This window comes from Eublepharis macularius, chromosome 6, assembly GCF_028583425.1.
Source record: "Eublepharis macularius isolate TG4126 chromosome 6, MPM_Emac_v1.0, whole genome shotgun sequence".
Lineage (NCBI taxonomy): Eukaryota > Metazoa > Chordata > Lepidosauria > Squamata > Eublepharidae > Eublepharis > Eublepharis macularius.
In genome coordinates, this window is record NC_072795.1 from 22,112,706 (window position 1) to 22,130,982 (window position 18,277).

Consider the following 18,277-nt stretch of genomic DNA (forward strand, 5'->3'; position numbering starts at 1 on the left):
GGCTGGGGGCAGGGGATTTCCTGGGGGCAGGCTAGGAACCCTAGAGCAGGATGTGCTGCAGAAGAATGCAACAGGAATGACTGTTGTGTGTATAGGAAGCACGTGTACAGAAATAGCTGCCTCCATTGTAGTAAGATTCTTAGCTTTGAACTGTCCAACATTTTGTGATTGGCCCCAGCACTGTATGGCAGCCATTTTGTGATTGCCCCTGATGGCAGCCATTTTGTGGTGGCACCCTCTGCCTGTCTTCTCTGCTATGATCTGATTGGGGATCAAGGGGTCTTGAACCAATGGCAATATGAGAGAGCTATGGATCTGATTCCTTGTTTGTGATATCTGAACTCCCAACCTCATAGCGGCAGTCAGATATCAACTTTTCTGAGAGATATGCAAAATATTCTTCCTTAGGCTCAACTTGAGGCTAGCGTGAGATCTTTGGGGCAGAGCCTCACTGAGACTCCTTTATGGAAGATTCCTTTACATTTGAGTAACTGTCGGAAGCAAATGGAATCTGGGACACAACGCATAGGCTATAATCCTCTGTCCAGGAGATAAGTTCCATTGAATAAAATGGGATTTACTTCCAAGTAGGCGTGCTTAGAGTTGTGCCCACAATGTCTGGAGCTCTCTCCGTTCACCAAAGGACCTGTTCATTGGGGGGTTTGGTACCTGCTCCTCTCCACATGAGGAGAAGATCAGGACTGGAGATTCCCTATTCAGAAAATCGCAGGACCTCCCTTGACTAGGCATTAGCACTGGGCAGCAGAGAAGGGGAAGAAGCAAGCCCGCTCCAAGCCACATACAATCCAAGAGCCTGTGTAACAAACACACAGGCCTCAAAAGATAGCACAGTCATGGAAGGGGCCCCATGGAGTCCAGCAGTTCTAATGAGGGCCACAGGGGTACACAAATCATAAGGACACCTCCAGTCCCCCCCTCCCCCGCAACCCACCCACAAACAAGTATGCATAATATTTCACCAGTGTCAACTTAACTGCCAAAATATTAAGCAAAGCCAGCCTTAACTTATTTCGCGCCTTCTGTGCCATTACAGCATTCGGGGGGAACAGCTTGGAGAACCCAAGATATTAAGCTCTATTTTTTTTTAATTTAAATGCATTGAAGAATGAGGTATCCCCCCACCCACCCTTTCTCTCTGCTGTGATATTGGCTGTTTTTTATGGATTTTCGACTCTTTGTATTAGGAGGTGCCTTTGACGGAAAGGCTGTCTTAACAAATCTTCATCTTAACAACTGTCAGCCTTTACCAGCTTCAGTTGTTTCCCTAATGAGAAAGAAATGGATAATGTTCACAAGGCATTTATATCGATCCGTTCCAGAGTTTTCACAAACCAGCCGTGATAATGCAGCCTGCTCTTAGACACCTGCTAGCAAAGTTTGTCACTTGAGGCTGGAGGCAGGCAATGAAGTTCTTAATGAAGGTGGTAGGATGGAGCCTTCGCTGTCCATGGAGTGCTCCTTCCCACCATGGTATCTGTAGCTCTCAGGGGTAAGGAAGGATAGAGAGAAGGTGTGATGGAGACCAAAATACATAGAAGTTCCACATCTGTCTGTTGTACACGGCAAAGGAAAGGAAGGAAAAAAGACACCAGCATAGGAATGAGGGGGAGAGGTAACCCATCCAAACAATATGGAAGATCATTTTAGCTGTCTTGAAATGAAATCAAAGTGCCCCTGAAACAGAGCCAGTCCAAACACGTGGTAGCACACTTTTCGAGGTCTCTCATCTTTTTTGTTCTCTTGCACCAGGAAGTATTTTGTAGTCCCTTCATAATTTCAAGCGTCTTTGCTACCGTGCAGACTAGAAATCTACTTGAACAGAAGGGTCATGTTTGATACCACATCCTGGCATTCTGAAAGCTGGGATCCAGACAAGCACAAAAACAGGTTCCATTGAATCTGTCAGACTTGGAGCTGAGTCCCTCACAATTTCAAAGGCTATTTGGAGATTCATGGGAGATTTCCTCGTTCTTGCTGCTTGCCATCTGTGGACAACACTCTGGTAATTCCAGCATTAAGTTATAATATGACTTTTCCTACTACAAATCTGTAATGAAATTACTAAATAGCCAAATAACAGATTTAAACTGACATCTGTCCCTGCTGTCAATGGGAATCAGGAATAATGCAATATATTATTTCATATGAATACATTTGCAAGTGACTGTTTCCCTTAATATGCCGTATACAAAGAATGTGCATGGTTACAATCATGCCAGTAGTTGTAGAACACCTTAAAACATTCAGGAAAAGGAGAAGCTCCTGGGAAAGCAAAACAAAAAAAGATCAAGTTACTAGACAGCATGATGTAGTGGTTAATGTGTCAATCTGGAAGAGCCATATTTAAATCCCCACTCTGCCATGGAAGCTTACTGAGTGCCAGTGACACGTTCTCAGCCTAACCTACCTCACAGGGTTGTCATAGGGATAAATGGGAGGAGAGGAGAATTATGTAAGCCACCTTGGGTCCTCATTGGGGAGAAAGATGGGGTATAAATAAAGAAAACAAAATATATAGTTCATGCTATCGATAAAAATAGGCTACAAAGCTATTTGCCTTCTGGCTCAAATATTGCCAACTCGATGACGTTTGCGGAGGACTTCCAGTAGGTGAATTTCTTCATTCAGTACAATTCTTTTGCAAGGATTGCCTGGTCTTCTCTGTGTCCCTACATCTAATCTCCCCCCTTCCCCCACCCACGTTCTTCACAGATATTTGAGCACATGAAGCATCTTTATACTGAATCAGACCATGTGTCCATCAAGGTCAGCATTGACTACTTAGACTAGCAGCAGCTCTTCAGCGTTTCAGGGGTAGCTATTTCACAACACCTACAACCTGATCCTTTTTTAAACTGGAGATGCCAGGAATTGAACATAGGACCTTCTGCATGCCAAGCAGATGCTCTACCGCTGAGCCATGCCCGTCCTTCCCATATGCCTATTCTATTCGCTAGGGCCGGATCGAGGGGGGCAGGGGGGGTAGTCTGCCCCTGGCACCACCAGGGAGGGGGCTCCGGGAGCAGCTGCCGGAGCACGCAGGTGACAGCATGGGCAGCCTTGCAGCCCCCCGCTCTGCCTTTCGCCTGCCTCGCGGGACGGGGCAGCAACCCCCTGTCCTGCAGGGCAGGCAAAGGGCAGCGCGGCCGCCCTCACCATTCGCCTGCCCCACAGGAGAGGGGGCAGCCGGCTGCCCCCTGTCCTGCGGGGCAGGCGCATGGCACGGGCGGCCTCACAGCCCCCCACGCTGCCTTTTGCCTGCCCTGCAGGACAGGGGGTGCGCAGCAAGCCAGCCGCCCCCTGTCCCGCGGGGCAGGCGAAAGGCAGCGCGGGGGGCTGCGAGGCCGCCCACGCCATTCGCCTGCGGAGAAGCGAATGGCGCGGGCAGCTTCCCAGCCCTGCACGCTGCCTCCGGCACCCCGTGTGATGACGTCACCAAAATGACATCATCACACCGTGCCGGGAGCACGCACGTGCGTGCAAAGCTGGACTAGGGTTGCCCTGGGCGCCGGCAAACCTAGATCTTGCCCTGCTATTTGCAGCCCACAAGATTTGAATTTAATTTTTTTTAATTCACATTTCACAGTGGTAGATTAATTTATTCCTACGGTACGGTTTGGAATGTATCTTTTTCTAATCCAAGATCACAATTGATTGCATATCAATCATTTGTGCCACTGTAGACTACAGTTAAGCTGTGTTTGTATCGGAATTGCTATGGTCCTTTGAGTCATTGTGAAGGGCCTATTTGCAACGTTAATGTGTCTCTCATACTTTTTAACAGGCTCCGCTAACATCAACGATCGTAGCATGCTTGGGAAGCGAGACAGTGAAATGGCCGTCCTTGTACAGGATACCGATACCGTTCCTTCCATGATGGATGGGCAGGAATATAAAGCTGGAAGATTTGCTCAGTCTCTCCGCCTTCAGTGCTTTAGGTACCAGTGGCGAAAACTGCTTTGTTCAAAGGACACGAGTGTTCTTCACTCAACCTTTGGGCGGCAGTATTAGAACTAAGACACTCCAATAAACATGCAGCGAGGTGCCTTAAACTGTTGAACTGATCTCTCTGACTATTTAACAATCACATTTGGGTCTTCACTCTCCATCCAAGGAGCACCGGGTAATCCCATTTTATCTTCATAAGAACACTGTACGGTAGGCTAGGCTAGGCTAAATAGCCTTGTGTCTTGCCAAAAGACCACGCAGTGAGCATTATAAGGGGGATTTGCAGTGCACCCCATCCAATTCCAGCCCACTAGACTACACTGGTGGTTTATTATCATTTATCACCGTTATTTTAGGTAACTCCAATACAACTTGGAGCTCTTGGGGCTAGGTAATCTTGTCCCTCCTGTATCTCCCTGCGTGACCTTTCAGATCAGCATCTGAGGCACTTGTATGGGTCTGCTTTCCATCTTCCAATTAAATGGGATGCATGAGAGGGCTTTTGAAGGAGCAGTCTCACAACACTGGGCTATCTGCTCTGGTTTTCCAAACAAGCTGTGAAAACACATCAGTTTTGAATCTTGTCCAAACTGACTCTTCTCCCTTTATTGGTGGTGGAAAGTTCCATCAAGTCAGAGCCAATTTATGGCAATGTAGTAGAGTTTTCAAGGCAAAAGATAAACAGAAACAGTTTGCCATTGCTTACCTCTGATCCTGGACTTCCTTGGTGGTTTCCCATCCAAGTACTAACCAGGGACAACCATGCTTAGCTTCTAAGGTCTGATGAGATTGGGCTAGCCTGGGCCATCCAAGTTAGTGTCCTCCCTGTATTAGTAAAGTAATTAAAGTAATTAAATTAGCTGTCTGTTACGATATAATTTTATTACAATTTTAGTTCATTTTTTATTTTATTTATGTCATTTATAGTCCGCCTTTCTCACTGAGACTCAAGGCGGATTACACAGTGTGAGATTAGTACAGTCAGTATCAAGAACATTTCCATAAACAATGCCAAAGGGTAAACAGGTACAAGTTTACAAAGATTTAGCATTAGCAGGAATCCAGTGCAACATAGTGGTGGAGTCTCGAGTCCTAACTCACTAGCGAAGCATCTGAGACCACCCCTCCTACAATAGAGCCCTTCTATCTGAGTAAAAAAAACTTTTTGAATAATTCGGTTTTGCATTGTTTGCAGAAAGCCAGGAGAGTGTGGCCTCTCCTGACCTCCTCAGGCAGGCAGTTCCACCACAGAGAAAGCCCATTTACATTATTTTGGTATCTGTTTTTTAATATTATTTTAAAACATAGTTAACTGCTTTGAGGATCTTTGTTGGAAAAGCAGGATATGAATATTTCAAATAAATTATGGAAGCCCCTGTAAGACAGTGTGATGTACACGAAACAAAATTTTGGCAACTTCATACCTGGTATGACCTTGTTTGGCTTTTTAAACATATCCACTGCAGGATATAGAAGTGGTGTGCAGTGATTAGCAGTGCTGGCCCACGATTGGAGAAACACAGTTGTGGCGCTCACTGGGTAACCTTGAACCAGTCACCCTCTCTTGGTATAACCATCTCAAGGACCTTTTTGACCCTGTGTGGACCTTTGGAATTCTGACAGGGTGGTGGATGCAGCCACAAAATGGCTGCCACAGAAGGCAGAGCCAGCCACAAAACGACTGCTGCAGCTTACTTTCAGTTATACAATGAAAATCCGTATGCTGTGGTACCAGCTGCTGCCAAAACATTTTTTTAAATAAAAATCTACACAGCCAATAAAATCTTCACAGGCCAATCAGAAGACTTGCTGGGCAAAGTGCCCCCCCCTTTTTAAGAACTCTTAGTGGGCACCAGGAAAGGTGTCGGCATGTGCCATGGCACCCACTGGCACCATATTGGGGACTCCTTAGTTCAAAGGCATGTTGTGAGTGACAATAAAACAGAAGACAACTGTTCCTATCCCCCTCGATTTGTTGGAGGAAGGATGAGATATAAATATGATAGATGGACGGACGGATAGATGATGTGAGTCTCATAAAATGAGGGAAGCCAACACAGGTGACTCCGCTGTAAGTAGGTAGCCCGACGTTGTGGACACAGTGAAAAAGTAAGGGAAGGCCTCTGCGGTAGAGCAGTTCTGTCGCCTGAATTTAGTCCCCAAGTGTTGCTTTTGCAAAGAGATTTTTCCTCTTTTTCTTTACTATCCACTATTTTAAACTTCTTTTATTTAGGGTTGACCTCTTTTGCAGTCGGAACAGAACAAATGCCACGCTGCTGGAAGCACTTAACTGCCACTCTCCGTCATTGATCGGAGGTGGCGTTGTCTTTTGTTTCAGTAGGAATTTGTTCAATCAGAGAATCTATCTGGTCTAGTGCAGCTATTTTCTCGTGGGAGGGGAAAAAACCCTTTTCCCTCTGTTCCATCTGGATGCTTTTTTTAAAACTGAGAAAAAAGAGGAAGAAGGGAAAAAACAGTCAAAGCTGGCAGAATATTCTGCAGAGCAAATGGTGGCAATCAGGCAGAGGGGTCACGCTGTAAGTTTATCAAGTGCTGTGGGCACTTCTGTGGGAATTGGAAACGGTATTTCTAGGCCACTTCACACATTTTTTCTCTACCAGATCATAAGAAAAAAAATGTGCGTGTGTAAAAATCTACCATGTGCTTATGTAAAAATCGACTTCCATTTTGTGTGCCAAATAGACCCACATGCCACATTCATACATAATGGTGTGTATAAGTTTTTTTCCTACAGCCCTGTGAGCACAAAAAGATCATGTGTGAAACGATCTTCAGAACTTCTTGTTGCCAGGATCTATACCTATGCTGTACTGCAGGCAATTCTCATCCTATTCAACTACTTATCTGTGAGCCAAGCTAGTTGAAATGATAGGATTTCCATGGTCCGATATTCCCAGTACTGTTTAAAGGTCCGTTGCAACTGTGTGGGGCTTCTTTTTGGATTTGTGGTTGCATTGCCCAAGGAAAATGGTATTAATCCATTCACCCTCTGCGTAATTTCATTGATCTAAACTGCCCTGTTATTAGCCCCCTTACAGAAAAAAGACAGGCAATGGAAGTGCCTGTCTTTTTAAATTGTCCTTTCGACAGCTAATAGCATCACAACTCTGATCTGAATTAGGGCCGCATACAAGCCCTCTACAGATGACATCACATTTGTCAAAGTCAATGCAAATAGAGGGAGAATGAGCACGAACTCATGAGTATGGAGTCTGCATGAGTACAAACTGTGTCAATGGTAGATTCCATCCCCTTGATCAGGAATGCTGCTTTTTCAAACCTTCCTAATCATGAGAATGGAGCCTACATTCATACCCGTTCTACATGCATAGACTCCATGCTTCCAAGCCAGAAGTTGCATGTGGGTAGAGAGCAGGGCCATAAGGCTTGTGCACCCTCTCACTCAGTGCATGTCAGTTTCAGTAGATGTAATAGTACATGTAGTATCATCTCTAGAGAGATGACTATATTACTTGTCAGAATGGTGGTAGCATCTGTGCATGGATCTCTCATCATCAGGTCTATTTTGGGCCCAAAAAGGGTCTTATGTAGGGTATAAAAATCATCATAGTTGTCAATCTAAATGTAGCATGGAAATGTGTCACAGAGCTACCCCACCTGGACTTCTTTCAGTTTCCCTTCTCAGTCATGCCCCTGGGAACTTTGCTGTGTCTGTCTAAAGATGCTGCAGCTGTACTTCTTTTTACAAACAATATTGCCCCTGCCTCAAAGAGGATAGATTTGGAGCACCCGTTATTTCCAATGTTGAAACTTCTTTCTCACTGTGAAACTTTCTTCTTCTATCTTTCTTAGTTTTAAACTCTTTGTAATACAGTATATCTTCTTGTCCAAAGACTTTTTTTCTTTTAAAAATCTCTCTTAAATTAACGCCATCACAGCCATGGAGTATGACATATAATTAACCATCCCTCTGAAATTGCAGCTGCTATCAAACTGACCAGATAAGCTGCAGTGTAGCTGCAACACAGTAAATTAAATGGGCCCCTCTCTCTCTCGTTCCCGCTGCCTAATGGAAATGTGTGCCTCTCAGACGACCTCACAGAAAAAATGAATTCATGACATTTTTATGTGAGAAAATAACACACTGGAATGGAGTGGCCAAATCTTAGGCTGATAATTAGTCTCAACCTTTAGTTGGATTTTGTAGGGGAAAACTCCAGAACATCTTCCCAGTGCTTGGATCTATTTTTCACATTCTTGAGAATTATCCCATGAGTTCTTCAATAGAAATTTTCCTCTCATTTGTCTTTGTCTTTTACCCTTTCTCAGAGTTGTACTGGGAAGCGCAACTGACCCAAATGACCTCCAGGACCCAGTTTCTGACAAATTCTTCAAGGAAGTGTGGGTTGCAACGGCTGCGCGCAATGCCACCATTTTTGATAAGGTGAACTGTAGCCCTCCCTTTTCACTTCTTTGTAGCGACAGTTGTAAGGAAAATCCTGTCATCAAGTGAGAGATTTGAAGGGTAGATGGCTCTTCTAGAATTCTCCAGAAGATCTTTTGGCCAGATTAACTGTCCTTGAGGGGTTGTGGGCCTGAAGAATTTGAAGCCCAGAAGTGTCCACTATTACCCTTTTCAGAGTTTGGTAATTTCCAGTTTTATCTAAAAATATTCACATAAACCCAGGGATAAATCTCAGTTTTTTCTGTGCAGAGGAAATGAGAAACAGAGAGTTTTGTGAAATATTTTCTGTGGAAACATATTTAAAACTTTGTCATGTCTTTTGCCAGAATATCCTGTGAATTGTAGTTTTAGAGCCAGTTTGGTGTAGTGGTTAACAGTGGCAGGACTCTAATCGGGAGATTCGAGTTTGATTCCCCACTCCTCCACCTGAAGCCAGCTGGGTGACTTTGGGCCAGTCACAACTCTCTGGAGCTCTCTCGGCCCCACCCACCTCAGAGGTCATGAGGATAATAATAACACACTTTGTAAACCGCTTTGAGTGGGCATTAAGTTGTCCTGAAAGGTAGTATGTAAATTGAATGTTATTAGTTTTTTGAGGTAGGAAGAATCGTATTATAGATTGCCTGTCCTGTGTCAACTATAGCTGCTAGGGGAGAGAAAGTAACTTTTAAACCAGTTTAAGCCTCTTGTGTAGTTAAGCTGTAGGAAAAACTTCTTTTCTCATATGTTTTTCTTCACGTACTGTCTCTTGAATTAGGTTTTCCGATGCCTTCCAAGTGACCAAGTGAACAATTTAACCCAGCTACGGGAATTCATCACAAAATCGAAGCTTGCCTGTGAGAATCCTGCTAAGGCAACTGAAGAACTCAAAAAGATCCATGGATTTCTAGTTCAATTCCCCTTTCGTTTCTTGGATGAAGAGAATTTGCTTCCGTCTGTGGGAACGAAAGAGTCCATGGTACCGATGGAGACATGGACTTAAGCAAAATTGGATCAAACCCCACTTAGTTCAAGAAATATTGAATGGACTGTGGTTGCAGGCATCTTTTCTGCCATGGTGGGGGGGAAAGATTTCCACTGATCCAAAAGTGCCTTTGATGGAACAGCTTCCAACAAAACAACTGTGTTGCTGGGAGAAAAACTGAAAACAGCCAATGACTGACAAAAACTGAAAACAGCCAAGTTCTGCTAAGTGATGAAACAAGGCCATTCTCGAGGAATCTTGGAGAGGGTGTATGTGTGAAAATACAAGCCACTTTCTACAAAAGACCGTGCATCATATTGCAGCACACTTCATATATTCCATGCATGCTTCACTCTGTACAGCTGGTTGTTTCAGACACGAATCAGAATCACTTTTCCATGAACAACTGTAATAAGGCATTGGCTTCTACTATCCATCTTTTGCACTGGTAACCCATTGCCACCACAAGGATGACTGAGGCCACTGCCAATATGATTTACCTCTAATTCACGACAAAACGAATCCACATCCATGCATATGGTTTATGAAGAATGCACTGAACATGTATCTATACGGCTATTAGCCATATGCTGCAAACATGCATTTGCTGTAGTTGTGATGCTACATCTATGGTGGGTGGTAGGCTGCTTGTGTTGCCTAAATCTTTGATCCTACGGCTGTCTAGGTCGTCTTTCTTTTTTTAACCACTTCTTTGTGTTCTGTAAATGTGTGTAACAAGTGTTGAGAAACCCTGCACGATGCCACTTTGGGCATGACTCTGATCACTAGCTGTTGAGCATAGGCTGTAAAAGTTTGCACAGAGCTTTTTTGTTCTTTAGCTGTATTTAGAGCAAGGCATAATTCTAGTCCTGGAGTGCCTGCATGTATTCCATTGCGACAATAGCGGTCGAAAGCCTTTAAAGATCGTATTGGTAGCCTCAGCATTGATGGTTGTCCCCCATTGTGCACAAAATTACCAGGGTGCTCAGTCCCAGAAAAGGAACCAGTGAGTTTTGTTCTCTCATTGGGGACATGCAGCAACAGAGAATCCTTGTGTTCTCATGCCCCGATTGCCCTCTACCAATGAAGATGCAAGATGGTGTGACATGGTCTTGGACTCTTTTACTAGGGGGGGAGGAATCCGATGTTTTTCCTTTCCAATTAACTTGTGAGCATTTTATGATAATGAAATATGCTAGTTAGTTTGAAAGGATGTAGAGAAGTAAATCCAATGCTGGTTATTCCAGCATTAGGAAGTATATTTAGAGAAAAATCCTTAGCAGGTCTACTCAGAATCCTATTCACTGGGGCTTACTCCCAAGAAAGTGTTCTTAGAATTGTACTGTTAATGCAGTTCAATGGCAGAAGGCCAGTAATTTTTGAAGCCAGAACAGCATTTTTGACTCTGCCCTCCAAGGAATGCCAGTTTTTTTGTTCCAGCCCACTCTTTCCTTTCCTTGTTCTAAACCAGATATCAGCCCTCCCTCCAGTGTCTTTTTTTTTTAATGAAACCACAAATTATGGATCCATAAAGTAACACATAGTTTGGCCTCTTGAGTTTGCCAGTCTGGTATCATTTAGATAAACTTGCCTGGGATATGAGATTGGCTCTGGTTCCCTGTATACGCTGTAAAAAAAAATCATTGTTTAATATCTGGAACAGTTCTCAGTCAATATGCCTTGTGTGAATGTGTATGTGAGAAGGCTGCAGAATCCTGGGATTGTGGGGACTGGAAAGACCCTTAAATTTGGGTCAAATTGAGACAGTTCCCATAACTTCTGGAATAGCCCTAACAACTTGCTGCCTTTAAAAATTTGCTTTTCTTCAAATCTTCCCCCTTCCCCTATCATTAACCATTCTAACTAGTTTTGAATGGAAACCATAATCCCACTGGAAGCCAATCTTGGGATGCCGCCCTGAATTAGCAAGCTTGGGTGGCAAATCTTTGAGGATATTCGTGAATACATACCTAATGACCAGAAAGATCATGTAAGATTTTCAAATCAGGTCAGTATTGAAGATAAGTCAGAAAATAAACCAAGTGAACACTTCTGTCATCACCTCATAATATGCCGAGGAGGAATCCTGATTGTGACCTTGGGGTCACATAATGGAACATTATGACTCAGTTTCCTCAGATGTGTGACTCTGTTTGCAAGAGAATGCAGCCAAGAAAAGTCTACCAATGTTTTGACTCACTAGGTCATGCCTCTGATCTTATGAAAGTCCAGTTGCCAATCTCTAGCCCTCCATTTCCTTCAGAGTGACTGTTACTGAGAAGCTGATCAGGGACTTTCTGGCCCACCAGTGGTAGCCCCGTTTCTCAAGATTGTATCAAGCCATTGGGCTTTTTTCCTAATCCATGTGAGGGATCAGCCTTGCAAGTAAGCATCATCTCATCAGTTAAGCCTCCTTCCCTTTCCCGTCTTGCAGAAATAAGCTGCTGTGAAGCCATTCCTAGCACCACTGTGGAGATTTCCCAATAGAAAGATCAAACAGATGAGCACTCCAGTTAACCCGAGGACATGTGTAACGATCTCTGTGTTATTACCAGGGCTTTTTTTCAGGGGGAACGCGGGGGAACAGAGTTCCAGAACCTCTTGAACATGGTCACATGGCTGGTGGCCCCGCCCCCTGATCTCCAGACAGAGGGGAGTTTAGATTGCCCTCCGCGCCGCCAAGCGCCACCAGCCATGTGACCATTTTCTCCAAGGGCAACCCACTGAGTTCCACCACCTCTTTTCCCAAAAAAAAAGCCCTGGTTATTACAATGTGGAATTCCCTGCCAGAGGACGGCCATAAGCATAGGCAGGTTTAAAAGGGGATTTGACAGATACATGGAGGAGAGGTCTGTCAGTGACTACTAGCCTTGGTGACTAAAGCGAACCTCCATATTCAGAGGCAGTAGCTCTGAATATCAATGCCAGGAGACAACATCAGGGGAAGGCCTCAGCCTCTATGCCCTGTGGTTGGCCCTCCAGAGTAACTGGTTGGCCACTGTGTGAGACAGGATACTGGACCAGATGGACTACTGGTCTGATCCAGCAAGGCTGTTCTTACGTGTACATTCAAAAGTGCCAGTGTTAAAATGTTTAAAATGGAAAGAGGTGCGCGCAATGTTATCTTTGCAGCAGGCCTGAAAGTCCCAGTTCACCATTAAGCAGTTTAATAAGTGTTTCTATTTATCAAACACTTTTTATATAAACAATATAGATCCTGTTTCCCCATCCTGTGAAGGCTGGCTGGGGCATAACTGGTCATGCTAGGAAGCAGAGAAGCGTGGGAGCCAGAAATAACAGCCGAAGGAGGCTGCAGTTGGCGAGACAGAACTATATCCTCGGTCGTAGTCCTTGCTTATCGCTGTTACTTGGAGACCTATCTGATGGCTTTGCAGCTCCACCACCAACAAAGGATGCTTCCTTAACTATTTCCGTGTATGTTTATCTAAGACCTGAACTCAAGTTCTGCAGCCAATGTGTAAGAGAATTAGATGGAATTTATATTCTTTATTTTAAACAGATTAGAACTTTTTTTAAAGAGCATAACGCAAATCGTAACTGGCACCTTCCTCTTCACTTAAAGCACCTTATCATCTGTATCTTAAGCAATTTAATGCAGTATTGAACAGCCTGGTATTTCCCATTATATCGATAAATAAGAAAAACTAACACTCCTCTAGGAGAAGCCCAGATTGTTGCAATTCACTGCTGTGCCTGCAGTCTTGTGCTGTCAATTAGTGGCATGAACAGAAATCACATGCACCTTTTAAAGTCAGTGGATCAGAGGTCTGTTAGAATCTTTTAATAATTCATGCACGGCATTCTCTTAAGAGATAACCTGCATGGATAATGCGTGTGTCTGTAATGTACTATAAGTTGTTTAGGTTGCCTTATTGGTTCTCAGGAAACTAGCATTTTCAAATTCTTTCTTTTGCTGCTGTTTGCAATGGAGCCTGGGTATGCGCCTATCATCAGCGCTTCAAGGAGACTTAGAGGGTATTTGTGGTATGAAGCCACTGATATATAAGAGATAGCTTTTGCCATCACACTTCATCTACTATGTGTCATTTCACATAAGGCCAACATTCAAGGTTGCAGACGGCGTGGGTGTCAGGGATTTGGACAGAAGCAGAAAGGCACATGGGCCTGGTCATGGACTGAACACAGGCCTGCAGTCCTACTTATCCTACATATGACCCACAGCATTCTCATGTCTTGTTCTTTGGACATCGCATGCGTCACATCTGCCAAAAAAACTTTGTCCATTACGTCCATTCTTAGTTTAGTGGTGTTTTCATGTGTGCGTGCATGCGTGCGTGGTTGCAGGCTTTATAATGAATATCATGTACTTATAGGATCTCTGTATTGGACACGGAAAGATAAAATTTGAAGTTCTACAAATTTCTGTAACAGAAGAGCCGTTTCAGCTTTGTAGTGAAGGAGATTCACTGTAGGAAGAGATTCTGCTGTTGGATAGACTAGGGAGGCCTGGGTTAAAATCCACTCGGAGCTTACTGGTTTTGAGCACATACGGTATCTCAGCCTGAGTTATGTCACAAGGATGTTGTGCTCTTTGGAAGAATGGCAGGATTAAAATATAATGCATAGAAAGAGGAGGGGAATGGATTTACCAGCCAGGGTGCTTTACTCAACTACAAGACAGCTTGTCTGGTGAGCTGGCAATATCAACCTGCTGCCTATCCGTTTAATTGATGCTTTTACAAAAATTGCCATCTGCTCCCCAGAAAGAATGTCCACAACTTTGGTCAACTAGGCAGCAGGATGTCGTGGCCAACCTACAGCCATCAAAGCCCCTATAGCTTCTCTCTTTCCCCCCCCTGCTACTGGCCTTTTGCTAGACTTCGCATTGGCATGAATGAATGTTTCCTCATTGCATGGGTGTAAGTGGTTCCTGGTTATAATCTATTTCCACCTTCATGTAATTAAAATTTTATTTTATGGAAATAGTTTTCTAAACAACTTCAAAATGTGAACATTCTTGGGTAGAGGGACTTGATATATGAAGATGTCTTTGATTTACCATTAAGACCCTTCATGATAAACTGACTAATTTCTGCTTACCCAGTTCACCTGCTCCAGTGTCTGTCTTACTTCTCTTCCTTTGAACTGACAACCCACTGTCAGTTATGCCTGTTTGTTGACCATGACTGTGTCCAGCCCCTTGGTGAACCATTCCATTTTGACCAGTCTGCCTAGATTAGACCTTTGCTGTTATGCTTATTTGGAATCCTGCCTGTTGTCTCCTAGAGGCTTACTCAGAGATGTATGTTCTGTTGGGTCCCAAACCTGTAAGGAAGTATTGGTCGCAGTTGGTTCCATGACATCCCTTATGGGTCTTCCAGCATGTCATATGACAACTAGAGGATCATTGTTAGCTGTGCATATGTGACTGAAAAGGCCTGGATGTACAGTACTCCTTATGGGGCACTTGCATCATATCAAGAATACAACTGAACCTTGTTGATCTGTGTTGTAGTTCCTTATTAACTTTTCTTGTATTAGAACTGTAAGAAGCCCAGCTGTCAATGCAGCACATAGGCACTATACTTAAATAATTGAACCACAAACTGCATAGTGTGCAATGCCTGCCACACAAACCATTACAGACAACATAGGAAGGTTTAGGCTAGCATTGGCTGTTGCCCCGTGTGGTTTTTTTTTTCTTTTTGTGCATGAGTGGAGGAAATCTGTGTAATCCAGATCCCATACTGCAGGAGTAGGCTACTGTCAACCAAAGGTTTGAATCTGAGTATCCGGTCCATTATCTTGTGTGCTGCCAACTCTGTGATGAAAAGGCACATTGCTGTATAGCCAGGTTGCCACTACCCCTAATGTCATGACTCATGACTTTTTAGAGCTTTGTGAAGACTTGATTGCCTACCGTTGCTGTAACTGATAGTGTTTTGAAGCCTGTGGAATCCAAAAACCCATGAGATGGAAGGGCTAAAATCAGTATTGATTGAAATAATCCTCCAGCCAGCAGGAACCGGACTGAACCAGCAGACTATTGGGATGCAGAAGTTCTTTCCCTTCTGACTTCTTAAGGCAGGGAGAAAAAACCCTCCAGATTTCTTTGTTTTTTATCCTAGCAGTTGTCATTGAGCTCCTTGTAATCCTACCGGTGTGGTTTCTCAAAATAAACATTGCCGAGAATAATTGTAATTTACTTGTCTCCATCCTTGACACCGAGGTAATGGAAAAAACACGAACTTGGCTTTTTAATTGATTGGTCAAGCCACTATCGCTTAAATGAAATGTCTGCCAGATTAAGTAGGTGACAAGACAAAGCACATATTGGATTTCAGAGGGTATGGAACAATTCTATATATCTGTGCAACTATATGAACACTGTGAATATACCTTCTGTGAAGGATTCAGATTTGTCATTCTTTTTTAAAATATATATATTGCTAGTCTTGCTAATGCCTGCTTTTATTCCCCCTGCCCTTGACGGTAATTGGAAATACATATATGTTTGTCAACTGAAAATGTAACTAAACTGTAATGTGTCAGAAATGTTTGTGTCGTGCATCTTCATTTTGGGAGACTTAGAAGCTTGAAGCTGTAATCTCCCTTCACACTGGATCAAGCACAGTATGCCTTTTTGTCTAAAAAGCTCAGTGAGGGGAATTTTATGTAAATATGAGCTTTGCAGTAAATGGATTCCTGCAGAGACTGGACTTGGCAGAGCAACGGAAAGAGCTAACAGGAAATGCTGTCGTTGTGCTAAAGAACCAGGATAGCAGTGTTAAGAACTGGGGAAGGTCATAGGCCCAAGGTGGGTCTGGCACTGCTTGATGCAGCTATGGTGGTGGCCATGTTATAGGGGAAAGGAAGAAATTGATGGATGGCTGTTGAGCAGAAGTAGTAAACGAGGGTCGTTTTCACACATTTTTAAAATAGAGCTACACTCACAGAAGGCTTCCGGCTTCCTCGTGTAATTTTTGACGCCATCTGTTTACAAAATGCCACGAAAGCGCCATCATCACTGCCTGCCGTTTTGTAAACAGATGGCGTCAAAAATCACATGAGGAAACTGGCAGCGTTCTGCAAGTATCACTCTATTTTAAAGATGTGTGAAAACGGCCCAGGATGAATGAAGGTCCTTCTTGGTCTAACCCATGTTTGGTGGACATCAGAGGGGACTGTGGGTGCCACAGGGCTGTATCACCCCCCCCCCCCCGTTGACACCTATTTCTTTCCTATTCACTCATCCCCTTTCCCCCACCTGGGATACATTAAGCTGAAAAGTTCCATGATCCGTGAAGACCCAGAACCGAGGTGAAGTATGAGATAGGTAAGAGACTTTGTCCCAGGAGGACCAAGGCGGGAAGACAATTCATCCTGTCCTGATATGCTCCCGAACAACTAAAGTATCAGAACAAATAGTCATGCACAACTTTTGGGTAGCCCCAAAAGGTGGAGGTGCAGATTTGAACCTACTTTGCAAGATGAAATTTGACTGCAGCGCAGACTGGAATTTCACTGGATGTGTTGAATATGAATGCACCTCACAAAGCCAGCAAAGAGGCGGCGTAACAGAGTGGCTAAGAGACCAAGCTGTGAATCAGAAAAACCTTCAGGTCAAATCTTGCCTCTGCCTTAAAAACTTACTAGGGGGTATTGTGCAGGTCAGCCTTAGACCACTCTATAATATGGAAATTATCTACTTTTACCGAAGAGTTGTTGTAAGAATTAAAGCAATATAAAATATGTGGAATAGCGAAAGGGCTATCTGTGTTCTTATGGTGATAATTCCAGGGAGGTAGCTGTGTTGTGGCAAAATTAAACAGGCCAGGAACACTTTTAAAACTAACAAAATATATTCCAATGTAAGGTTTTGTGAGTCGGAGCTCACATCATCTGATGTGTGGAAGATTATGTTGAAATACCTTTGTTAGTCTTTAAGACGTCATTGGACTCCTGCTTAAGTATTATTAGATATATTTCTGGGCCAGTCTACAGGAATGGGATCTTATGTGCATGAATCTCAATTGCTGGGTTGCAAACAACTGTCCTTCATCAGAGATTATCATCATCACCAACAACAAAATCGGCAGGGCAAAGTAAGGTAGCCCTACTTGACCTGTGACTTGTACCTGCATGAATACATGAAGCTGCCTTATACTGAAAGCCAAGCTACAAGTGACGCCTGACACAGGTTGGACACTTGTCAGCTTCCCTCAAGTTTTGATGGGAAATGTAGGCATCCTGGTTTTACAGCTTGGCTCTCCATTACAGCTGTGTCAGGCGTCACTTTTAGCTTGGCTCTGAATCAGACCCTTGCTGCATCAAAGTCAGCGCTGTCTACTCAAACTGGAAGCAGCTCTCCAGGGTATCAGGTGGAGGTCTTTCACATCTCCTATAACCTGATCCTTTCAACTGGAGATGCTGAGGATTGAACCTGGGACCTTCTGTATGAGGAGTAAATTCTCTGCCCTTGACTACCTTTCCCTACCTTGCCCTCAGCTTTGTCATTCTACATCCCTACCAGTTGGGGAAATTCTTTGCTTATGGTGTAAAGTGTTATACTGGACTAATATTTTTAATTTGGGAGAGACTATGCAACCAAGTACAGGGGCGTGGCCATCATTCTGTGTTTTTTTCTATATTTTTTTCTGTGTTTTTTTCTATATTTTAAGATATTACGTTACCTTGTTGTTTGTGGTCTCTGCCCCCTTGCATAAAAACTCAGCTTGTGTAAAGCTTCTTGATCTGGTCAAAAGGAAGCAATTCTTACCAGACAACAAGGTGACCTCTCTTTATGTGCTCATCACGTACCTGAAGAGGACAATTACTTCATGAAAAGGGAGACTTTATTAGTTGATGTAATCCTCAGTTGTTCAAAGGCTTGTTGCCAAGGCATTGTCTGGCGG

At 43.7% G+C, this 18,277-nt stretch overlaps 1 protein-coding gene across 1 annotated transcript in view; it reads left to right on the forward strand.

The window, feature by feature from the left end:
- Nucleotides 1-15,917, forward strand: part of PLD1 (phospholipase D1) — a 174,170-nt gene extending 158,253 nt beyond the window's left edge. The window contains exons 24-26 of the mRNA XM_054982555.1: nucleotides 3,806-3,959; nucleotides 8,281-8,395; nucleotides 9,174-15,917. Of these exons, the coding sequence (XP_054838530.1) occupies nucleotides 3,806-3,959; nucleotides 8,281-8,395; nucleotides 9,174-9,398 (494 nt within the window). The 3' untranslated portion in view covers nucleotides 9,399-15,917. The remainder of the gene's footprint in view (nucleotides 1-3,805; nucleotides 3,960-8,280; nucleotides 8,396-9,173) is intronic.
- The last annotated feature ends 2,360 nt before the right edge of the window (nucleotides 15,918-18,277 follow it).